Source organism: Ochotona princeps, chromosome 26 (genome assembly GCF_030435755.1).
Source record: "Ochotona princeps isolate mOchPri1 chromosome 26, mOchPri1.hap1, whole genome shotgun sequence".
NCBI lineage: Eukaryota > Metazoa > Chordata > Mammalia > Lagomorpha > Ochotonidae > Ochotona > Ochotona princeps.
Genome location: NC_080857.1, coordinates 13785239 through 13811167, shown reverse-complemented (window position 1 = coordinate 13811167; position 25929 = coordinate 13785239). Strand labels below are relative to the sequence as shown.

Sequence of the window (25929 nt, the reverse complement as noted above, 5' to 3'; positions counted from 1 at the left end):
TACTTTATGACTTGATATCAGAAAGTCTGGCTTCCCATTCCAGTTTTAGCTGCATAACCAACATACTTAACACTCATGTACAATATGAGGAGGAGTCCAGCCACGACCTCACAGGTCATGCTGTAAGGATCGGTAACAATGAAGGCAATACCCCCCGGAGAGAAGCACAGCCAATCTTGGCCAAAACGGACACAGCACATCTTCCGTACCAAGCACTGTTGTGAATGTGTGGCATTAACACAGTAAACAGGATAGTCAAAGCCCAGATCTTTGCCACAATGTGGCCCCAAAAGCAGCAGTACAGAGAGGATCCCATTTTCCCTTAGGAACAATACTATAATTGGGGATTCTGTTCCAAGACCTCACTATGACTTGTACAACTTCCAAACACAAACAATAAGATCTTATCAGAACAGAAATACAGCAACAAATGCTAGAATCACTTCAAATGGTAAAGTGGTGTTCCATCATTCAAGAGACTGGTTCATATCACCCCTCCTTCTGACCCATGATTCCATTCAGAAGATTATGGGGTTCTTATTTAGGGGTGCATATCCTGTTACACTATCTGACTATAATCAAACAAGCTTAAAGCATTTGCACATTTTACTCATACTGCAAAAGGGACTGTAACATATTCTACAGTGCACATACAGAACATATTGTGTCATAAACTTGACATACTACTGTTCAAGTTATAGTAAGCATTACACTTGTAACTAGAAATAGCTTTTCCTTGCCTGCTTTATAATATAAAAGATCATCTGAGCAATGATTGGGTTGACTCATTTCTCAGAACTATCCTGGGATACTGTGAAGCAATGCCTTCCTGCTTTCCAAACACATTCTGTAAAGACCATGGTCTTCGGAAGAAGCTCATTGTGTCTTGTCATTCCCAACAGAGCCGTAGAGGCATCTCCACAGCTTGGTTTGGAGTGTGGTACACTGACCAAATTTTCTTGCCAATTCTCATTCTGTCTTTGTCTGCTTGCCACCCACTTTTCCAAATCAGGGATGACTTGTAAATGAAGTAGGTCACCAAGTAGAAGACAGAGAAGGAAGGTGTAAGAGTGACTCACATTCCTTTAATATAATCGTTCAAGGGATACTATGCATCTCACTGTAGGAGTTGTTTTAAAAATGGCAGAGAAACTAATCCCTCCTCTCTTCCAGCTTTGACACCTATCCCTTCCCTATGAAGGACTGTGTATCTTGTAGTATAGTACTGAGAACATGAGAAGAATCTACACATTACTTGGGTATATATCCCCTATTCTGTTCTCCAGTTTTGTGTAATGTTCACATAGGATAACAAGATAAATGTTTCTTCTTATTCATCATACTCAACATTGACTGTCCACCCAGAAAGACATCTATAAGGGGATTAGGCAGAGCATTCTTGCTTTGAAATGCACATGTATTTTAAAGATAGATACACGTTTTTCTTGGTAGTTCTAGCAAATATGGTATGACAGAAAGATCAAGTACACAGTGACCTTGAAGGCAGGGTCTGAACCCAAGTCGTGCTGCCTTTCCACCTCCCAAGGCTGTGATTGTAGATTAATGAGAAGAAGTTTGTAAAACACCTGTACACTGCAGAACTCTGTACAAATGTCAGGTCATGACTGTTACTCACTCTGGCCCTCTGAATGGGGCAGCAGTGAAGCTTGATACTTGCTGTAAAACATAAACCAAATTGTTGCCTTTGACCCCTGTCCAGCACAGGGCCTACTCAGCTGCTGTTCCCAGAAGGGGTCCCGCTGAACATCAACCAGCAGGTGAGCTCAGGTCAGTTGGAAAATGGAACCTGCTTATTATTTGCATATGGACACACCTTTTCCTTCATTCCTGTTACTTCATCAGACCTTCTGAATGGCTTCCTTTTAGCATACTTACAAAACTATTTTTCCAGTCTTTGTTATGGAAAGTTTCAAATATATACAAAATACATAGAAAGGTAAGTGAACTCCACTACCATCAACCTTATCCATAATCAATTCTTTTAAATCCTGTTTCCCCTATAGCCCTATCACTCTGCATTATTTTGAATTCCCAGTATTAAACTTTCTACCTTCAGAAATGTCTCTGCATACATCTCCAAAATATAAGGATTTTATTTCAAAACATAAAACATTACATATAAAAATGAACCATACTTACTTAACATTCTCTAATACTCAAAACAGTATTAAATTCCTACCAGTGTCTCAAAGATTACTTTTTTTTTTTTTGCCTTACAATTGGCTGACAGTAATTGGCTGACAGTAATTGTATGTTGTAATCTTTTTTCTCCCTTGCAACTTATTTGTAGAAGAACCTGGTTTTTGTCATTTAGTTTGTCCCAGAGCTACATTTTGATGACAGGATGGTCTTGGTTTTTCTTTGCTTGTTTTCATTTTATTTACAAGACGATGATAGGGAGAGCATGAGAGAGAGGGAAAAAGGGATCCCCCATCTGCTGGTTCACTCCCCAAATGCCCACAACGGCTGGCCAGGCCAGGAAGAAAACAGGAGCCTGGAAATCCATCCAGCTCTCAGCCACAGATGGCAAGAACACAAGTTCTTCATCAGCTGCTGCCTCCACCATGTGCCTTAGCAGGAATCTGGAACTAGAAGCGCCTCCAGAGCTTGAATGAGGTAACCTGATACGGCATGCGGGTGTCCCCCATCACATTTTAATTGTTCCAGATGACTGTCCTAATGAGGGTATGATTGAACATGTTCCTCTACCCCTGTATCTCTTGCCAACTCATGGTTAGACCTATGCCAAGAGCATGCTTCAGTGATGGACAAATAGTAGATATTCCACAAAGTGTAGTTACTACACATTTCACCGTACTTTCCTCATGCCTCACCCCGTGCCTAGAAAGCAGCGATACTTCAGTAAATGCTGGGTACGTAAATAAAGGGATGATCGGCTGACTTTGTCCCAAGTTGATGGTGGCTTTATCAGTTCAACCTGGTTAGCACACAGAAGTGAGGAAAACAAAGTCTCAGCTTATGAATTTGCTTGCAGTTGGATGAAGAAATAGAAAAGAATACAATGTCCTCCCAAATTCAATCATCCCAGCTGACTGGGAAACAGCTACTGTCGGTACCCACAGATCAGGACTGAGAGAAGAGCAAGATCAATCCAACCGCCACGGAGGATGTGAGAAGACATCAACTTCCTCCAAAGCGGTCAGGACCTCTGACTTGACCTGAGGTTCACTGACGACTCACCCGAGGCAGTGGACTCAACTGTGTACTCCCCTGGAACCTGAAAATATGACCTTATTTACAATAAGGGTCTTTCCAGATGTACTGCTAAAATGAGGTCTTACTGGCTTGGAGAGGAGTCCTGATGACGTGAGGAAGGTGGTGGTAGAGGTTAGAGTTGTGCTACTCTGTATCAAGAGATGCTAAGGATAACCACAACCACCAGAAGCCCTGCGGACACACTGATAGTGAATTTCTAGCCTCAGGGTTATGAAGGAATACATTTCTATTGTCTAAAGTCACTTGGTTTGTGGTGATTTGTTGACAGTAGTCATGGAAAATTAAAAGCATCCAGGGAACTCAGACCAGAAGTATGGATCTCTGCATCTACCTGTGGCTTAAAGTGTTTAGTGGGGAAGAGAGAGGGAGGGGGTGGGGAAATTCTAGACAAGAGAAACAGAATCAGCTTTCATTTGTCTTACATCTAATGGCTAACTCTTCAAAGCGGCACAAGTATTAACAAAGCAAGCCTGCCTTACCTGAAAGACTGGTGGGCAGAAGTCGCAGAACCTGTCCACCTGATAGCCTGAGCATGGGAATGCTCCTTGCAGCTCCCACAGGTGGGAAAGGGAGACGATTCGTGCAGCCTGGGGATGCCGCGAGGGGCATTGTAAGCTGGGCATCCAGCAGTCATTCCTCACTGCATCTCAGGAGAGCTCTGGGGGCTAATGGAACAGAATGTCCACATACTGCAGAACAAGCACAGCCCCACTTACCTGGCCAAGCCAGGCCTCCACATACCTCGTCCCCGAGCACCATGACAAGAACCCAGCACAAAACGTACCAGAGACCTGGCACGACAGAGGTGCAGATTTGGCACCCTTTACAAAGCCACTGTAATAAGACTGGTGGTGGCCATTGCCATTCATCAGCCCCTCAGTAAGTGCTGGCCACAAGCAGGACACAAGGAAACATCAGGAATCCCTGATAAATGAACTGTGTTAGGGCCAAAGAACAGAGATAGTGTGCTGTCTCTTACAATATTCTCTAATGTTATAATGTTCAATAATAAGATAGCTTACAATTTAAAACTCTTAATTTTTAGGAAAGCAATACAAGGGGCCAGTGCTATGGTGTAGCAAATAAAGCCACCACCTACAGTGCCAGCCTCTCATTTGGATGCCAGTTGGGAGTCCCTGCCCCACTTCCCACCCAGCCCCTGGCTAACGCACCTGAGAAAGCAGCAGGGGATGGCCCAAGTCCTTGCAGCCCTGCACTCAGGTGGGAGACCTGGAAACGGCTACTGACATTGGACAGCCCCAGTTGTTGCGACCGAACCAGCAAATGGAAGATCTCTCTCCTAATATTTCTTTTCCTAATATTTCTCTCTCTGGCTCTAATTCTCACTTTCAAATAAACAATAAATAAATATATTTTAAAAAGCAATGGGAAAGCTGCCACATACATTGTTTAAAAAATACTTTTCTTTTTTTATAACACTGCTCAACTTCATAGCACAGCAGAACACTAAGTACAGAATGGGGGAACAGTGCTCCTCCTCCACTTTATCCTCACCCACACTGAACTCCAGCACAGGGTCAACAGCACAGGAGCTAGCATTCAATAGATGACTAAATAGTTCAGGTGTGCTGGTTTTATTTTCCCAGTTCAGCTACCTCGGGGGCAGTAATTACCTACTTTCACATTGTCTGTTATCACCTACTCAGAAGCCCACCATGCCCCAGGATGCGTTGGCTTTATAAACAGGACAGGGCAATAAGCTCTTCTCCATCCTTCTGGGCAATGAGCCACAACAAGCTCCTGGAGATTGTGTTAAGGCAAGCAGGAGAGCAGGAGAGGCTGACTAAGAGGTCTGCTCACTTCTGGGGTCTGCTTAGTCATTTCCTATTGGTCCACGCTGAAACGCAGGTGGGACAACCATCCAGCTGTGACCGAAACAACAGTGTGTGCTTGCCTGCTTGTACTGTGCACAGGCATTGACACGTGTGTATCACCTCAAGGATACAGGACAGAAAGTCTTTCTTAGGATGAGGCTTTTAAAGAAAACCAGCCTTTCTCAATGATTTGTAGAATTTACTGTTCCTTCCTGACAGCCACAGATGCTTTGGGTACCTGCTGGAATCAACTAGTTGACTTCAGCCCATATGTCCTTGGAAAAAGGCCAGATGCTGCACTGCGTTCTTTACACTTGTTCTTTCACTTACTGCACTCAGAGGTCCTACAAGATAGGACGAAGCCTGTTTCCTGGGCTGGGAAACTTCCTAGAGAGAGAAGAGAGAGCCAGACCTCACAGGCAACTCCAGCACAGCTTTCTGCCCTTAGCACAACACAACTGGGATGGAGGGGAGAAAGGCACAAAGCCGGCATTAAATAAACTTGTTAGTCCCTGGTCTTTTTTCTCCCTATACTCTCGGACACTTCCCACAATAAGAGCAATGAATTTTGGACGGAGACCTCCAAGAGGCAGCAGTAACTGGGTCCCTGCTACCCATGAGAGACCCTGAATGAGTTCCAGGCTCCTGGCTTCAGCCCAACTGCTGTGGGCATCTGAGAAGTGGACTAGCAGATGGGAATCTCTGTTTGCTTGTCTATGAATCTCTCTGCTTCTCAAAAAAAAAAAAAAAAAAAAAGAATGACTATATGTCAAAAATAAATAAATAAGGCTCTATTCTCCCACCTCTTCATGCAGGGCTGCTAACTGAGGTTAGCACCATAGAAACCAATAAACCAATGACTGGAGGCCCAGCACCCTAGCCTCGGTGCTGCTAATACCAGCTGCTGGGAGGAGGGCGAGAGGGAGACCCAGTCCTCCCCTCTTCCCTGTAGTTTAATGAAGACCAGCCTGTCACCTTTCCAGGGAACAAAGTCCAAGGCCGTCTGAGAGAGACTGACTTTTACCCTCAAACAAAATAGCAGATTCCCTGTTAAATGCCAGAAGTCTGCCATAAAATGGGGCATAGAAACGTATCTGTGGGGTTATAACCCCCTCAGGGTAGGCAAGTGGATTTCTCTCAGGTCCAGGACCTGACAAAGCCCTGACTCCTGGGGCAGTTCTGGGGCACCAGCGTGGGGGAGGGGTGACCTTACAGACATTCCTGAGGCCCAGAGCTCACCTTGTTTACAGAAGTCACAGACATATGCACCCAGTGCCACCACTTAGCAACTGAGGGTTACCTGCTTGCTTTGCAGGTTTGGGATAATTTTGTAAAAAGTTCCAGGCAGTCTCAGAAATGTCCAACATTTCCTCACAAAAATGACATTTGAAAATTGTAAGTACTTTATATACTTCATAAGTAAGCAAGGCCTATCTTTGAATACAGCAAAAACCCGAACATTTTCTTAGTAGATTTTATGTATACTTTTTACGTTTTTTTTTTTTTTTTAAACTATTATTATTTGAAACACATCCAGAGAGAGGGGAGAGAGATCTTCTGTCTGCTGGTTCACTTCCCAAATGCATTCGACAATCAGAGCTGGGCCCGGCCAAAGCCAGGAGTCTGGAACTCCACTCAGACCTTATCATGGTGGTTTGGATCCAAATACTTGAGCCATCACCTGCTCTGACTAGGGTGTTCATTAACAAGGTGGATTAGAAGTGGAAGTAGGATTTGAACTCAGGCATGCAGATACAGCATTTAAGTTTCCAAACAAATTTGCTGTGCTGCAGCACCCACTGCCCCTACTTAGACTCTTTAAAATCTGTCTTAGAGATGCAAATCCCAGGGAAGAAATTACTGTTACTCAGATATTAAAAAATATTTTACTGTTGTCAAAAAACTACTTCTGTGCCTTGAAATTTTTGTCAAGTTTATAAAAGTAAGTTGCTACCAGAAATATTTAAGTCTTTTCAAACAGATTAGAGGTCATACGGGAAAAAAAAGACTACCTGTGTTCTTCATGGATCCATTATATTAAATGATGGATATTGTAGCAACAACTCAAATGAGTAGTAAACAGGATGCCACTATCTAAATGGGCATTCAGTTGCCAACGGGCTGTGGGCAGATGTTAAAGTGCTCTACCCAGTTCACTTTCAGACTGCTTGAACATGGAGCAGGCCGCCTCTCCAGACAGTAACTGTCCCCTGTAGCAAGAACCGGTACTTACCCTGGTATATTTGCAAACTTCTCCATCGTGTCCCCAGGGATGCTAAGTTCATAATCCAGAGCATTGAGTTACTTTGTAGCAACACAATTTTCTAGCTCTGAAGAGATTTTATGATTACAATTTTCACTTGTGTTAGGAACCTAGTATTTAATCCGAAAAGCAAAAAATAGTAACATAGGCATGCGACTAGTGGTTAAGGAACCCATGTCCTGAACTACAACATATGGACTCGATACACATCTCCAGCTTCTTGCTAATGTAGACCCTGGAGGACAACAGACATGGCTCCGGTAAGGGATTCCTGCCACCCATGCGGGAAACTGGCCTGAGTTCCTGGCTCCTCACTTAGTTCTGCCTACTCCCGGTTCTTGCAGTTATTTGAGGAGTTAGCCAGTGCCTAACTCCTTTCTTTCTATCTCTCAGCAACATCACCAAGAGAAAAAAAAAAAAAAGCTAAGGGCCTCTGGTCCTTACTTAGTTCCAACTTTGGATCCCCACCTCCTCCTGCAATGACCATCAGGGTCGCCCCGGAGGCCCCCCCCAAAAAAACGAAACAAAACCAAAATACAACAACAAAAAAATTAGAATAGATAGACAGAGAACAACAAGGAAAGCTTAGAACCAGACAGGAAACAGTCAGCGGGGACTCACATATAACTTACTAGGTAGGACATGAAAATAAGTCACTCCTCACTAAGGTATTGAAGATTTCTCTGCACACTCCTCCTAAAACTGTTCTGTGCCTCAACTGTCGACATATGCCTTGTTACAGTTATAACCCAGTTTAGACTATCCTAAAATCTGCCAAGTTCAGCAAAATCATACTTCAACACTATAAACTTCTAATTACTAAAATGGAAATAGACACAAGACAGCTGAATAGTACCCTACAGTCATTTTAAGGTGTATAGAAGCTGGTAGTATATAAACTAAAACTGAAATGTCAATGAAGTAGTCACAGCATGTGGTTGAAAACTTGCATTTTTTAACATATTGGTTACTCAATACCATGTCAACTAATTCCATAACGTTGCAAATTGCCGTTGATGTTATGTTGTGGCTTTAAATTGATCGGGATGATATTCTGCCAGCTCTGCCTTCAGACCAGAAAAGGTCTCCCCAAGAAGCTGTTGAATTGATCTAGACAATAAGATACTAGACTCTATGCATGGTACAAGTTTGCAATAAAAGAAGCATGACTGGATTTGAACTGTAATACTGCAAAAAAGGTGGAGTAATCCACCATGGGGGGAGGGTCCAGGGAGGGGTTGGAGGAGCCTCAGAGCCTATGAAACGATGTCATAAAATGAAATGCAATTTAAAAAATTCATAGTAGCGAGCCCAGAAAAAAAAAAGTTAAGGGCTTACTTTGTCATCACAGGTAATATCCAAGTTTCTAAAGAGAAGATTTAGATATGTACATCTGTTCTGAAACAGCTTCCATTTCTTTTTCTTTCTTTCCTTTTTTTTTCTTTTTCTTTTTTTTGGAAGCAGATGGTTAATGTGTTTTTGCCAAAATTCTGTTCTAAAACCAAAATGCTCCTGAGTGAGGCAGGTGCCATGGCAGTATCTATAGTTCGTGCTACCCTGAAACAAACCCCAATCAGAATGAACATCAAAGGTCAAACCAGGACAATAAGGCCAGAAGTGATTAGGACACGAACTAACCCTGTAAGATTCCATTAAAGTACCCTTTTCAAGGTCTTGATTACAGCGGTAGGACCTTAGTAGTTGATCAAACCTAATATCATTTCCTCTCTGCTGTAAGTACTGAGTCTAAAAAGCATCTATAAAAGACAAGTGTACACATCATATTTGATTCTATTTCCACCACATATCATAGGGCTTTCAAAATTTTTGGGCCAGGAGCAATAGCATATCGGTTAAAGCTCTCTCCTTGAACGCACCGGGATCCCATATGGGCGCATGTTCTAATCCCAGCCACCCTGCTTCCCATCCAGCTCCCTGCTTGTGGCCTGAGAAAGCAGTCGAAGATAGCCCAAAGCTTCGGGACCCTGCACCCAAGTGGGAGATCCAGAAGAGGCTCCGGGCTTCGAACCGGCTCAGCTCCAGCTGTTGCAGTCACTTGGGGAGTGAACCAGGGGACGGAAGACCTTCCCCTCTGTCTCTCATCCTCTCTGTATATCCGCCTTTCCAATAAAAATAAATAAATCTTATAAAAAAGAAAACAAATGTATTTTTTTTACATATAAGATGGTAATTATAAAGTGTTTCTATCACATTTCCTTAGGCCAAGCTCATGGTCCACTGTGACATTACTATTTCAAGTTAGAAAGACACTACTCTTAGTTCTATTAATCACCTCCTATTTGATATGACCTAAAGACTCTTCAATGGGACAATTCATTTTGACACGAAAGAGAAGAATGGGTGCACATGTTCCCTGTAAATTCAGACAAGGTTACATTTTTAAAAATAAAAAATATCATCAGCTATCCTTCATGGTTTATTTATATTTTCCCATTTTATCAGTCCCATAAAGTCTAGTCCCGATCCTATTTCTGGAAGGCCAGAGAGAAGCAAAGCCAGACCAAACAATGCACTGATCACCTGATCCAGCACTACAGGAAGAGGACCCTCCCAGTATCTCTGCAGGCTATCAGTGCAGAAGCAGCCACAGGGCCCACATGGGGCACATACAGACGGAGCCTCAGAACTCCAACAAACTCCTGCTGCCTATTCCAGACTCCTCAACACTGCCTCAGGCAGCCTATAATAAACTTCTGACAATGTCATACTTAATGCAGGTGAAGTCAGAAACTTTTCAATAAAGGTACATTTTCATTGTACAGTCGCTTTCCAATATGCTGAATAACAGATTCGTGGTGACTTACAAAGGTTTATTTCTCTTGTGACACCTAGCAGGAATCCTGCACAGTGGATCATTTTCCACAGCTTGACTCCCAGGAGCAGCCCCCCTCCGGAACATCACACGGACCTTGACTCCCAGGAGCAGCCCCCCTCCGGAACATCACACGGACCTTGACTCCCAGGAGCAGCCCCCCTCCGGAACATCACACGGACCTTGACTCCCAGGAGCAGCCCCCCTCCGGAACATCACACGGACCTTGACTCCCAGGAGCAGCCCCCCTCCGGAACATCACACGGACCTTGACTCCCAGGAGCAGCCCCCCTCTGGAACATCACACGGACATTGACTCCCAGGAGCAGCCCCCCTCCGGAACATCACACGGACCTTGACTCCCAGGAGCAGCCCCCTTCCGGAACATCACACGGACCTGGCTAGGAGTCTGGAGACAGGTTCACAGAACACAGGAGCATTTAAAAATTCAAGCCAAGTTTTTAACCAAAAGTTTTGTTTAAGTACACCCTAACTTTCTCAACCAAGATATAATTACAACAACCCAGAAGGCTAAGGCACAACAGCACAGGGCAGAATGAGGGTTGCCCTGGATCAGAAGGGAGTATTCACATCCATCCTCCTCCCTGTGTGGCACCATCCTACGCGGTGAAGGCCCTGAAAGTGCCTCCTCTCCCTACCACAAGTTCAAGCTCTATTTCTAGCTCCTGTAAGTCTAAGGGCGCACACACACACACACACACACACACACGCAGTGCATCTGCAAGTGGGTGCACAGACTTTGGAAGAGGCCCAGAAGTCACTCCAAGGCTGTGCAGGCTGAAGATTCTTGAGTCCTGGGTACATGACTATGATCTGGAAGGTGGGGCATGGCAATACGAGAAGCAGAGGGACAACAGAACAGAGTCCCAGCCAGTCTGAGGGCAGCATAAGGGGCAGTAATCTGGAGCTTTGACAGAACTACAGAAGTGGCGAAGGAAGCACCTGGAAATCCAGGCTGGAATGCTCATTTCCCACCTGCATTTCACTGGCTCCAAAACAAGTCACATGGCAAAGTCCTATGGCAACAGAGTGGGAGTGTTGTCCTTTTGTAAGGAGGCCCAATCACAGGAATTTTCTCACCAGCGAGGGTGATGCAGGGAGGCCCAAGTCTAGTTCTGAAAATAACAGTTAATAACTTCTAAGCGGCTGCTCCTGAAATGGAATGCAGTGACCCCAGGCTTTATAGCGTAGCACACGCACACTGAAGGGTCAGGGAGCTGGCCTGAAACACGTCAAGTGGAAAATGTCCCCCCAGTTCCAGCATCCTCTGCAGCAAAAGCATAACAAGTTGGCAAGAGGGAAAGCAGTGAGTCTCCTGGGATACACTGCAGCTCAACCTAATAATGTGTTGCTTGAGGCAACCAATTTGTGCAAACAAACCAGTTCAGAGAAGAGGGAGGCCACTCACCAACGTAAAGCTGGCAGTTGCTCCCTTCCCCGACTCAGCCCTCCTCCCTCCTCCCTCTGCTCAGACAAGCTCTCCTTCCTGGTTCCAGTTCTACAGCAAAACACCTTGGCAGGCGCTGCTTCGCAAAGCATACTGGGTCAACTCAAACAGCTTCAGTCAAACATTAAAGAGAAGCTGCCTTTACAGAGACCGACCGGGGCATCAAATCAACCTTTCCTCATTAGATTTAGCTGTTTTGTTTGTTTTGCAGCTGGTGATTTGAAAAAAAAAATCCTACACATTCATTAAATCTAGGTTTTAAAGCATCAGGAATTCTGAAAACTCTCCTATTTTGCTCTTGTCAAATTATTCCTCACCAAGTTTTGGGAACTTGAGAGACCCAGCTCACTCAGCCCTCAGAACAAACCTTCACACTTTCTGTTGGTGGTATTTCCACTTGACAGTTGAAAAACTGAAGGTACCTGATGATGCTAGGTGATGATCACAGAGGAGGGAAGTGACAGAGCTGAACTCCTGTCGGCTAGGCCCTAAAGACAACAGCTTTCCATTATGTTTATGCCCTACAAGGAATAAGCAGCCAGCATGATGGCAGCACAAATTAAACAACGAGCACATGGTCCACACACACACACACACACACACACACACGAATATTTGAAACTCTGGCACATCCCAAGATAAATGGGCCAGGTCCCCACTATTCAAGAAGATAGACCAGCTGCAAAACAAACATGTCTCCCATAAAATACTTAATAGAAGTTCCACTACCATTTTCAATTTTATTACTGATGGCAAATATTTTTCCTGATTTTTAACTTATCAGTATTATAAATAAATTAGGTCTGATACAAATGAATGCATTAGGAAATACAAGTCCTCCATCCTTAAAACAGCCGACAGCAGCAGCTGTTTGGGGTACACTCTATCAAACCTTTTTCTATAGATTTAGAAATATGAGTATATATCACCACATACACCTATACAAATACATACAATACAGCAAAACTACACACAGGTCAATAGAGCAAGCTATTACTTATCCTGTTACCTGCCATTTCAATGACTGATATAACTGGATACTTTCCATGACTGCATGACTGAACATTATTTTATTGTATGAATATAATTCATCTAATATTCTGCTGGGTATTAGGGCTTTGTTTTTGTTAATTAGTAAAGCACTGTACACAGGTGCATGTGTAAGTACATGAGGGGTCTTTCCAAACCCTGTCTGTGAATCTCTATCTATGCACTCCTAACACTGCAAATTGCCAATACTTAAACTTCACTGGGCTGGCACTATAGCTTAGCACACTAATCCTCCATCTGTGGCACTCCATATGGGCCCCAACTCAAGACCTGGGTACTTGACTTGGCTTTCTCCCTGGTAAAATGTAGAAATTCTACAACTCACACATAATCTCTAAAACATCTCTTAACATTTTTTAAAAACTTTTCACGCTTTTATATTTGCTCATTTTTAAAGATTATATTTATGTGTATTGGAAAGGCAGAATTACAGAGAGGAGAGACAGTCATAGTGATCTTCTGTCTGTTGGTTCACTACCCAAATGGTGGCAGTGGCTGGAGCTGGGCTGATCCAAAGCCAGGAGCCAAGAGCCTCTTCCAGGTCTCTCACGGCAAGGGCCGAAGGACTGGAGCTGTCCTCCACTGCTTTCCTTGGCCATTAGCAGGGAGCTGGATTGGAAGTGGAGCAGCTCGGATATGAACCAGCACCCATATGGTATGCTGGTGCCAAAGGCAGAGGCTTAACCTGCTACACTACAGCACCAGCACCAAATGTCTTATAACTTTAAAGATCTGTGATGCTTATAGAAAGCACTCACTAAATCTCTAAAAACCGATTAAGAAACCATTATTTCCAAAGGCTCTGAGTCCTCTGTAGCAATGATAAATAACAAAATAAGAATGATATTTTGTGCCATCACCACAACTACAGTATATTTTGGGAGCATCTGATTTATGCTAGTGAGAAATTGCTAATCCTACTGCGGTTTGTTATCTCTGTCTGCAAATGAGGGCAACACTTCTTTCACTGCCCACCTAGAGGGTGGAGACGATCAAGATGTCAATCATCCAAGTTCTTGGGCCCTCTGGATTCTAAAAGGTTCCAAATATCTACGTTTTGATCAATTGCTTAGAAGTAAAACAAAGCAAAACAAAAGAGCATGTAGCATCTTAAACACTGTCCTGTAGATCTGACAGCAGAAGTCTAGATTTTTCAGAGGCTCAAGTTCGAAGAAGGGCACGGAATGTACAATCCTGGCAAGCGTAGGAGGTGATCTTAGTTTTGTCACTCAACTAACACGTGACTGAGGGACGGTGTCCATGATGGTTCATTGCATGGTGTCAACTTGGCTGGATTAAGAAATACTTAGGAACCTGGAGAAACATTATTTTGGGAGTTTTCAGAACAGAATGTGAGTAAACCAGATGTGAAGACAACCTGGTCATCAAGTGGCTGGTAATCTAAAAAGGCTGAATACAGAAACAGAACAGATATCTCTCTCGCTCGCTCTCTTTTTCTCTCCGTCTCCTCCCTCCTGACCCCCATTCTCTGAGATGCAGTATGCCAAACACCAGCCATGAACATCTGTTGCTCACCTTTGGACTCCAAGCTTAACACCTGCAGTCCTTTGGCTCGTCCTCAGGCTTCTGACCTCCGCGGGGGAGTCACACCCTCTGGTCTGAGGCCTCTGACTCGGCCTGAGCCATACTGCCAGCAGCCCAGGGGCTCCAGCCTGCAAAGGGGCTACTGTGGGACTTCTCAGCTGCCATCACCACATGAGCCAATTCCCCTAACTAAAACCCTCCCTAGTACAGCTACACAGATGTCCTGCACTGCTGTCTCTCCAGAGAACCCTGATGGACACAGTGTCCTCGTCTGAAGAAGACAGATCCTAACAGCAAGAACCTCACAGGAGGCAATCCAGGCAAGGCGCTGTCACCTTGTCTTTGGATCACCATGTTAGCAATTTTGGAAGAGTTCTGCACACTCCGCAAACCTGTGGTTGGGGACCACAGGTCTTTAATTAAGATACTTCAAAGTATCTAGTTCAGATCACCTGTGTGCAATACAGCATCTTACCACTCCTGAGCAGAAGCGGCTCAACAAAGATGGTTCAGTAACTACAAGAATCTATCTCAATATCATGGAAAAGCTTTTTCCCAACTCACTTTACACTCTGAGTTGAATAAACATAGACAGAACATATAGAATGTATAATTATAAGACTGAGATTCTGAGAATCCCAAACTTAGCATTTTTCCACTGCAACCACATATATGCATACATAAATCTTAGATGAAATCCAATTAAGGAAATGAGTGGAAACTACTGGATTATAGCCTCACATTTGAACACAAGGAGGGAAAATTTTATTTCCATGCTAGACACATCTGCTTGTTCTCTTGTAATTCTTCTCAGTCATGAAATTACGCGGCTATGAGCAACACACTCAAGTGTGGGGAAAACGAGCTTTCCTTCTATATCAGCACAGTTCATTTAAGCCATGAAGATCCACTATGTAATTTCAATGTGCCAGGAAGTAAGCTGGGGACATGAATGCACATGTTCCTTTCCTCAGTCTAGTGGGAAACTCCTAAACAAATCGATGCCATTCAGTAGAGTAAATGAGAGGTTTGTATATGACTCCTGGGAAATGCCAGAGTAACAGCACCAGGCATGCAGAAGGCCCTCTAATGACACCTTCCCAGAACTCACCGACTCACAACACCAGGCTTTCAGAGGATACCAGTACAGGGGGTGCCAGGCAAGGAGCAAGGGATGCCAGGCACAGAGCAGGGGATGACAGAAAGAAATGTGGGTCAAATTCCAGCTCTGTCATTGGTAAGTCACATGATTTTGAGCAACTGATTTTCTGGGGGTGTCTACATCTACCAAATGGTACAGCACTAGGTACTTCTTTTTAAAATTGTGAAGGTTAAAGGAGACAATCAATACACAAAACGTATCACATATTCCTGACATGTAGCAAATGTTCTATAAATAGGAATAATATTTAAAATTATATAAAAATCCTTTTCAATGCAAAAATGTCTATTTGCAGATAATCAGTTCCTCATGAGAAAATGTCAAATGCCTTCTTCTTCTTTGTAGTTTCAGTGAGCAATAAATGGGAGGAACATTTGTGCTTCTGAGACATTTTCAATCTATCCAGAGAAACTCTCAAAGCAAGCAATCACCACTGCTTCTATTTGTCTCTGGAACGCTGATTAGAATACGAAATGTATGACTTATGCAGATAAGAATATACAAGAACAGAAAATAGGCTAAATTTGTATTTGTTAATGAAAGTAAAAAGATGCAATTTATTTAAAAATGCTCTGAGGGCACCAATGCTGGCTCAAGCAGGTGCTGCCACCCACACAGGAGACCTGAATAAAGTTCTCACTTCACAACCTTGGTCCAGCCCAGTACTGGCTGTCATGGGTATTTGGGAAGCGAATGAGCAAACGGGAGCTTTCTGTCTTTAAACTGTTTTTAAAGTAATAATAAGTTAATTGGTTCCAAGCAAAATATGTTTACGACAAAAAAAAAATAGAATAAGATGTGCTTTAAGAACAAAAGTCCCAGGTAATCCCGTGACACACTCCGATTACTGTTTACCTATGGCTCTAGGCCCCCGAGTCTGGTACCAACCCCCACTGCTGCAGCATTATTAGAACAAAGCACGGAAGAGATAAACCTGCCTCATCCTGCAGTCAGACATACAGCCCAGTGATGTTCTCATGCTACCCATTCACAAGGCATGACACAAGCCATCCTGCCCACGGAAAAACCCGTCACAAAAACGGAGGTACTGGTCCATGACTTTCCATCTCACACAAACGTTCACTTCTGAGGGTAAAGAAAAGAGAGAAGATAGAAAATCTCTAGAGATACCCTACTGCTCTGGCAGAATTCCACTGTGACCAGTTAAATGCAAGTGCATCAGGAACATCTGGTCCAAATTTGTTTTAAAGCTAACAAGGGGTTTAAACACAAAGAAGGTTTGCAAAATGTAGTCTTGGGTCTGCTGAATCCAGAATTTAAAAAAATTTTTTTTAAAGGTCAGGAGTTTAACAAATCATGTGACAAAATGCGGTTAACCTTATAAAACTAACCAATCCAGGCAAGTTCATCAAAATATTTCTTTCTGGTTTCTCTGGTTTTCAGCACTTTAGGAAAAGCAATAATTCTAAGTCACATTTTCCAGTTTATCTGTTTCCTTGTACACTGAAATGTAGGTAGTACACATTGATGCAAAATTATGTAGATGGGAATGTATATAACTTCTATGAGCACTCATATATATAATATGGTATACATGTATAAACATAAATTATATAAATAATTATAACATGTGTTCATTTATAATATATACACTACACATACACAAACATAAATGATACACATATATATAACTCCAGGACTTTTTGAAGTTATTAATATAACAAGCTGTTACTAAACACTACTGCTCTACAACAGACAGAGACCAAACACACTGGCCCCTGGCCTCCTGATTTTTCTTGGGTTGCTGCATGAGATTCCTGCTGGAAAACGCAAGACTTGTACATCCAAATGGTATACAAGCATCTGGGGTGCAGACGGTTTTTATTCCATGCACTCTCATGTCATCCACTCCAGGATCTCTTTAACAGACAGTTACTGAAGAGGTGCTCTAAGCTCAGTGCATGCTTCACAGTCCTCAGCTGGCATACAGGAGCGTTAACCCCATATCGAAATCTATTTTTCTTGTGTGCCGAGGAAAACCAAGACCAAAAGCCACCACTGAGCAGCAGTTTGTACTCCTAGAAACGTTGATGGTTTCTCTCTTTAAAGTTAGAGGCTTGTTTCTAATTTCTTTGGCCCTCTGGCCTTTTAACAACCCACGTAAACCCAGTGGCAAAACAGACTGGCTCTGACTGCAGAAGACAACAGGGCAATGGGGGTCAGAGGGAAGCAGCGCTGCGTGGGATCTTGCCTGCTCCCGGCTCTGCTGTTGATCTGTCTGCAGAGCTGAACACCAGAGCAAACATCACCGCAGCACTCCAGCTCGGCCCCACCCTGTGATTAACCAAGGTGAGGGGGTGGGTTTGCCACTCTCCTCCTAATTATTCCCTTGGTGAGAAAATGAGAAGGAAGTACAGGCTGATCGCAGAGTTCTTCCCTCCACAATTATGCCAGGACTCAGACTGCCCCCGGGGCAGCTGCATCCCAGCTGAATTCCTGCCCAGACCACCAGGGGAGGGCCCTGACCCAGCCAAGGGAGGCAGTCTAAGCACGGGGCACAATAATCCTTCTCCATGCAAGAGATGAAGCACAGAGCACCTGCCCCATTTCCCTCACACACTTCCCTGCTGGCGTGGCCACGGAAGGTCCTCTGGGCTGTTAACTCCCTCCATAAGCCTAAAGAGCATGCTGATAGTGGGCCTGGGAGGTGGGAGGCATCGAATCAACTCTAAGTGTCTCCCCAATGCAGTTCATTGCAAGGACTCCCTAGCAGTCAGCACAGACACTCACCATTGCAAACCCACCACAGTGTCTTTCCATACTTACCTACTGCTAGTGCTGAGAAGTACAGAGTATTTTTCTAATCTCATTCCAGTGTCAGTTTCTAACTCCTTATAACAAAGGAGCAAGTCATAATTATCCTTGTTTTACGTGTCAAAGGACAAGGCATAGAGAGTTAAAATTAGGAATTTTAAAAAAAGTCCCTATAGGATTTTGCACAGAACACCTTCCCACACATCGCAAACCCTGCCTGGAAGGAGACTCTGTCTGGGTCCCAGGTAAGGAAGCAGGCTCCAGACTGATGCCTTGCTCCCAGGAGGCAGGGTTCGATGGCAAGCTGCTTCAGAGTCCCAGAGCGGGGCAGGACATCCAGGCAGACACCTGCAGCCTGAGCAGGGCTCTTGCTGAGCCCAGCACTGCCTCAAGTCTGGTGCCAGACAGGAAGAGGTGCTCACTTAGCTGGGGCCCTTCCTCAAAGCTCCCCTTGGCTCAACTGAAAGTTTGTTTATAGTCTGCACTGCAGGGGTAGGCAGATAAAAAGTCATCATTTCTAAATACTTTACCATCCTTCCTAAATCTCCTCTTCCTTCCTTTCCTTCTTTTCAAGGACCTATGATGAGTTAAAGAATTTTTCAAAGACATATCAAAAACATTCAACAAGTCAGTGTGACCAGGAAGAGCTTTCCCGGGTTACACTGTTCAGACTGTATCCTAACACTGACCCTAAGAATGGGAGCTGCCCCCCAAGAATTCGCTTCACTGCCTCCCATTTCTCAGGGTCCTGCTTGTCACTTCGAGGCCTGAGGGAGTGGAAGGGGATGAAGGATGTAAGGGACATTGCTGCAATCATAAGCAGATGACAACACCTCCCAGCTCCTGGACATTTCTAAAGGAAAAGAAGGACGTGGCTGTGTAGCCTGCTGGTTGAAATCTCCGCATCCCATATAAGAGCTGGCTGTTCCCAGCTCTGTTTCCAAGTCTAAGTTGATACCACAATCCCTGGGAGTCAGCAAGCAAGGCTCTGGTTTGGATTCCTGCCACCCATGTGCGAAATCAGGACTGAGTTTCTGGCCTCTAGTTCTGCCTGGTCCAGTCTGAGTTTTTATAGGCATTTGGAGAATGAATCAGCAGAGGCGAACTCTCCGCCATCTCGCTTTCCATCTTTTGATTAAATAAAGAGCCTGCCATTGGTGGTGCATCAGGTTAAGCAGTTGCTTATCAAACCAGCACCCCTTAGCAGAGTTATTTTAGTGCCAGTCGCTCTCCTTCCAATCCAGCAACCTGCTGAAAGTACCTAGGAGAGCAGCAGAAGATGGTCCAAGTACTCGGGATGCTAACACCCACACAGGAGATTCAAACGGAGTTCCAGGTTCCTGGCTTTAGCCTGGCCTTGCTCCAGTTGTTTCACCATTAATGCTTTTAAATAGATAGAGAGAGAGATAAAATAAATCAATCTTGGGGCCACCACAGTGGTGTAAGAGGTTAAAGTCTGCATCTGCAAAGACAGCATCCTGTATAGGTACCAGCTGGAGTCCTGGCTATTAGCTTTCTGATTCAGCTCCCTGCTAACATGCCTGGGAAAGTAATGGAAGACGAACCCCTGTATCCACGTGGGAGACCCAGAAGAAGCTTCTGGCTCCTGGCTTCAGATATTTGGGGAAATGAACCAAATGTAGATTGAAGATCTCTCTGTCTTAATTTTTAAGTTCGCCTTTCAAGTAAATAAAATAAATCTTAAAAAAAAAAAAAAAAGAAAAGAAAATTGAAAGAAGAACACCTACCCTGTGGAAGTAGTATAAAATCCAGAGACAACACATCACACAGACAGGCACACAGCAGACACAGACACAACCCATCACACAGACAGGCACACACCAAACATTCAGTAAGAGCTGGCTGTGATTATCACTACTGTTAGACTGAGGTCACCAAAGCACGCACATATCTCTTGCTCCTTGTAGCTATGGAAACAGCCTCCTGCTGAAGGAAAGAAGATAATAACACGCTACTCTCCAGTCCTGTGCTTGCATGTGAGTCCCCAAAGCAATCCAGGCCTGATTGGGGCCACTTAATTCCTGGTGGCATCTCTCCTCCATTTGCTCCATTCTACCCTGTACCCCAAATCCACTATTTGCTGTGTCCCCTGGTGATTGACCTCTGTAACCTTCCTTCCCACGGTTGTGTGCCCTGTGGCTTCTGGCTTGGATTTGTCTGTGGAAAACAAAAGCATAAGACCTGGGTACTTATGGCCCAGCATCTCATTCCCTCACCAAATCTCTGCCATGGGCCTGTCGTTTCTCAGTCTGTAACATGTACTGGGTGCTTCTTCGCCTAAGACTCCAGCTCCTTCTGCATCCGTAAGCAGTTCTGTTAAAGTCTCTCCAAGTGAACCCCTTTCAGGGCCCGCTGTGCCTCTTCCTGGGACTGTGACCACAATGACCCAGAAGGGGGTTTACTTGATGTGGACTGCCACTTTGCTAGCATGACTTTATTTTCTTTATTTGAATAGCAGAGTTATAGAGAGAGAACTTCCATCCACTGCTTCACTCTGTAGATGGCTACATTGGCAAGAGCTTGGCTGGGACTAGGCCAGGCCAAAAGCAGAAGCTTCTGCTGGGTCTTCCACGTTGCTGACAGGGAACCAAGGACTTGAACTATCTTCTCCTGCTTTCCCAGGCACATTACCAGAGAGCTGGATGGCAAGTGGAGCAGCCAGGACTCAAACCAGCATCCATATGGGATGCGAGAATTGTAGGTAGAACTTAATCCTTTATGTAATACCAGCCTCACTAAAAACAAATTTCACTTTTGAGACAGGTGAATAACATCGAGTGCAGCCTAGATCCAATTTTCATCAACTGAACCTTCAAAACTAAAGCTACTTTCACTTACAAGAAAGTAGAGATCCTATCTTTTCCTTCAGTAAGGCACCCAATTTGTGCCACCTAGAAACAGAAGTCCTACAGGAGGAAGGGACAAGTTTCATTCTTGATGATCATTTATTCTCCTGCAGATTGTGCTATATAAATTGTCTTACTAGGAGCTGACAACTGGGTGAGGCAGGTAGGTACTATTGTTCCTATTGTTCGGTTGATGAAACTGAGTCCTAAGAATAGTTAAAATCTTGCTGAAGGTCACACAGCTGGTAAATGGCAGAGAACAGATCTCAACCTGAGCAGGCTAATGTTGCAAGCTGGGCATTTCCCAACCATACATATACTGCATGCCTCTGCCCCATGATGGCTTGGAAAGGAAGCAGAGGGCAAGGGGAAACAGAGTGGGCAGGCCAGCTCATCCTCTTTCCCAATGGCTTTAGTGGCTGCAGGGGTACTCCCACCCACAAGATGCTCTCCCACAGCAGAAATGGGATTGTGGGAGAACACACAAAGTACTTGAAATTGCAGAAAAAAATGGAATAAAAGATACTTCATGTTAGCCTAATTTTTGTCTGTGAAAATAAATGTCACAAATAAAATCAAACCAATTCTGTCTGAGCCCTCTAGTCTGCAGGAGGGCCTTGTTATACTTGTAGGACCGAACAGCACACAACATGAGAGTGTTACCCACACTTGAAAAATAATCTGCAAAGTCCTCAACAACATTTTTGAGAAGCTAAATAAATGAGGTTGACAAACTGGATGTGTTTATCCACTGAGAACCTACTGGTACCTCCATCAATTTCACCGGAAACCATTCCTTGGGTTAAATAATCCAAACACTAAGAAAGGTACTTTTTCCACAGCTGTCCCAAATGACAGCCACTGTGCATTGCTTAGTGACAGGCTCGTATTTGATCTGCAGAGAAAGCCCAACATTCCTATGATTTTCATAAAGTTTAATAAATGAGATCAAGGGACATTACAGACCAGCAAAAAGGCTAACTGAAGGCACAACAGAACTGTTATTTTACTGCAGAATGATATGCAGTCTGGACACAGTGGCTGAGTCCTGATCCTCATTCCGCTCCATATAACATCCACTTTGCTTAAGTCTTTGCTTTGCTTAAATCTTCCTCCCTCTTGCTGTCGAGAGAGGATGTGTGGGTGGTAAGATGAGAGATTCAGCTTTGTGCATTTTACACAGAATTCAGTTAATCCAAGAAGAAAGTAAGTTGGCAGGGAACAGAGCATGCACCAAATATTCAGAAAAGAACACACTGATAGACCATTAAATGACTTCATGCTATGAATCATGTGCCAACCAGCCAATATGTTTATGTTTTTGCCACTGCAATTTCAAATCCTGTTGCATTCTAGCATTTTCACTAGATGACTACACCTGAACTCATTTGGGAAGCCATGCAGGCTGCATGCATTTAAGAGGATCTTAAAGAGCATCTAGGAACAGCATAAAGGATTTGCAAAGCCCTCTGGCTTGGAGCTCCATCTTACCAGTCGAGTCAGCCCCAGAAGCCTTGCCACTCGTCCGCGCCTCAGCATTGATGAGCTGCAGGTCTGTGTATGAAGGAGCAAAACTAGGACTGCTGGTATCTTCAGAAGGGGTTGTCCAGCTGCTTTCGGAGGTCAAAGGGCATCTGCCCAAGGAGTCAAATGAAGGGCACGTCCAGCAAGGCATGGTCAAGGCTGGGGATAGACCAAAATCCAAGAACATGTGGTATAAATAGCTGTACTTCGTCTTTAGTTGCCTGATACTATTCAGAGTCTGAAATCTCAAAAGCTAGACAAGAGGTTTTCAAGAAGTGATGGCAAATGTGCATTAAGAAACAGCTTTTGCACCAAAATAAATTTATCTTTTAATTTCATCTCATTGTGAACTTTTGAAATTTTGTCACACAAGCAAGGAAATACAGGAAGAATCACACATGACAGAAACTGGCTGGAAACTGGCTGAGAGCCTATGGTAAGTTAACACTACAGCTACTATAGCTAAGATTTCAGGACCTTTCAATCAAAGGGAATCACAACAAAAGAGTAGGAGTTACATTTTGGGGTCTAATATTTTTAAATATAGACCATAGCTTCATTCAAAACGAAACTGAACACACTCACGCGATTACATTTTCTCCACTTTCAGTGGCACACCAATCATTTCAAGAAAATCTGTGAACTGGCACTGCAGAATTGAAGCCTGTTTAAGAGCTGAGTGGATCTGGGAGTGCACGCACACATGCCTGTGACACGCCTCTGGACAGCAGTGGAAGATTCTGCAGACTATCACATGCACAAACATTCACTGGAGTTGCTGACATGCATGCAACACTGTGATATGATATTTATATGTTTTTGATTCTTGTCTATGATTCTTGGCTTACAGCTCTGGCAGCTCTTGTTATTTCCTAAGTGGCTAAAGCAAATAAAAGTATCATTTGTTGAAGTATTTTGGCTTTAGTCCTTGGTCCCTGAAGCAGCTGTAAGCTACAAAGGGGAAAGATGGTTTCGTCTGTAACACATCCTTTCAGACACATCTGAACTAGTGTTAATGAGGCAATTTTTGCTAAGTTCCCAAGGCCTAGACAACTACAAGATGAGAGGCTGGTTGCCAGGGGAACTAGCCATGTGATTAGACCTGGGACTTTCCATTCCAACCTTCCTCCACTCTCAACTCCCAGACTGAGGAATTACGGGTTAACTAGGTCACCAATGGCCAATAACACAATGAATACTGCCTAAGTAATGACACCCCCTTAGAAGTCCACAGAGATTGGATGGGGCAAGTTTCAGGACAGTCAGATATATGGGGGAAGCAGGAGGTGATGATTCAAGCAATGGGCTCCTGCCACCCATGAGGAAATGGAGTGAGCTCCCAGCTCCTGGTTCAGGCCCAGCACAGCCCTGGCCACTGTGGCTGTTTGGGGAATGCATCAGTTAATGGGAATACATCCTCACGTTTGTTTTCATGTGCTCTCTCTGCCTCAAAACAAAAAAGCTTCAATTATGAAAATAATGTAAAAAAACTATGGAGGGAGGGTGACTCAGCAGTTAAGGCACTACTTTGGGATGGCTGTATCACATATTACAATGTCTGGGCTCATTTCCAATCCAGCTTCCTGCTGAAGCGCATCCTGGGAGACAGCAGGTGATGGCCAACGCCTCTGTCAGCCATGCAGGATTGAGGACAGCCTCGTGGCTTCCACCTGGCATTTGGGGAGTGCTGGGAGACCTCTGTCAGTTGGTCCCTGACTCTGTCTCTCTCCTTTCAAATCATTCAAAGTAAATGAACAGAAATGTCTAAAACTGCCAAGAAAAAAGAGCATAAATAAAACCAAGAATATAAAAGTATCCAACTAAAAGTCTATCTTAAGAAGGCAATGAGGGAAAATAATGAATGTGTTTACACCACTATATTTAAAAACAACTAAAATTTAGAGGACTTAAAAAAAATGTAACTTTGAGATATCTAACTTGTTCAGTAATTATAAAATACAGTTAATCGGTACTTACAAGTTCACATAAGGGAAATGTAAGGTCAACTGGTTTCAAAACTTTTAGTATTCCTTATGAAAAAATTTTACAATTTATTTGTTTGAAAGACAGAGGGTCAGGGAGAGGGAACAGAAGTCTTCCGTTTCACTGGTTCACTAGCCAAATGGCCACAACAGACAGGTCTATGCTGGGCTGAAAGTAGGAGCCAGAAGCTCCTCCCTGGCTTCCCACACAGGAGGGAGGCTTGGGTCACCTTCCCCTGCCTTCCCAGGCATGTTAGCAGGAAACTGGATCAGAAGTGCAGCAGCTAGAACTTGAACTGGCATCTGATGGGATGCCAGTGTTGCAAGCAATAGCTTAACTGGCTGCACCCCAGTTCTGGCCCCTAAATGTAATTATCTGAAAGTCAGAGATTTAAGAACAGATGAATTGGGGCCAGCATGGTGGCACTGCACAGTGCCAGCTCCCCGTATGGGAGCCTCCTATGTTTTTATACAAGACAATCATCTGCATGGGTTCACCAGGACCTAATTTAATAATGTTTATTAACAGGGCCTGGCACAATGGCTTAGTGACTAAATCCTTGCCTTGCACATGCAGGGATCTCATGTGGGTGCTGCTTCATGTCTCGGCTGCTCCGCTGTACACCCAGCTCCCTGCTTGTGGCCTGGGAGAGCAGTAGAGGGTGGCCCAGGGCCTTGGATCCCAGCTCCTGGCTTCGGATCAGCTCGGCTCCAGCCGAGTTGTGACCACTTGGGAAGTGGACCAGTGGACGGAATATCTTTCTGTCTCTCCTTCTCTTTGTGAATCTGCCTTTCCAATAAAATCAGATAAAATCTTAACTAGTAAAATAATGTCTATTAATAAAATAAAAAGAATGATAATGAAAGTACTTTCTTAACTACTAATAAATGGAAATAACCCCAATGTCCCTCAGTAACTGAATGAATAAATGAATCATGCTACACAGCAATAAAAACTAAATGAACCACAGCTACAGGTATTGGTGAGGACAAACCTCCCAAATAAGGTTGTGCTGAAGGAGCAAGTCACAACATAAATGAGGTACTGTTTCATTCTTATGAGGTTCAAAACCCAGCTAAATTAAATTACATCATTCTTGATGTATGTGCAGGTAGGAGAGCTGTCAAGAAAAGTAATGCAGTTATTATCACAGAACTCAGGAGTGTGGTGACACAGGAGGGAGCGAAGGGACGTGATGAAGACAGAAGATATGATCAGTAGAGAAACACACAGGCTTCCGGCTGATGACAACATTTACTTGTTAAACCAGGTGACAAGTCATGCTGCTGTTCTTTATCATTTAATATGCATCTTAACATGTTCCTTTCCATGTATTCAATAGCTAATGCAACTTATTAAAACCACA

At 43.9% G+C, this 25929-nt stretch overlaps 1 protein-coding gene across 3 annotated transcripts in view; it reads right to left on the bottom strand.

The window, feature by feature from the left end:
• The window catches only part of STON2 (stonin 2), a 76648-nt gene that overhangs the window by 35032 nt on the left and 15687 nt on the right, over window positions 1-25929 (bottom strand). For all 3 annotated transcript variants that reach the window (XM_058655386.1, XM_058655385.1, XM_058655387.1), the window contains one exon: window positions 22548-22739. In XM_058655386.1, the coding sequence (XP_058511369.1) occupies window positions 22548-22739 (192 nt within the window). The remainder of the gene's footprint in view (window positions 1-22547; window positions 22740-25929) is intronic.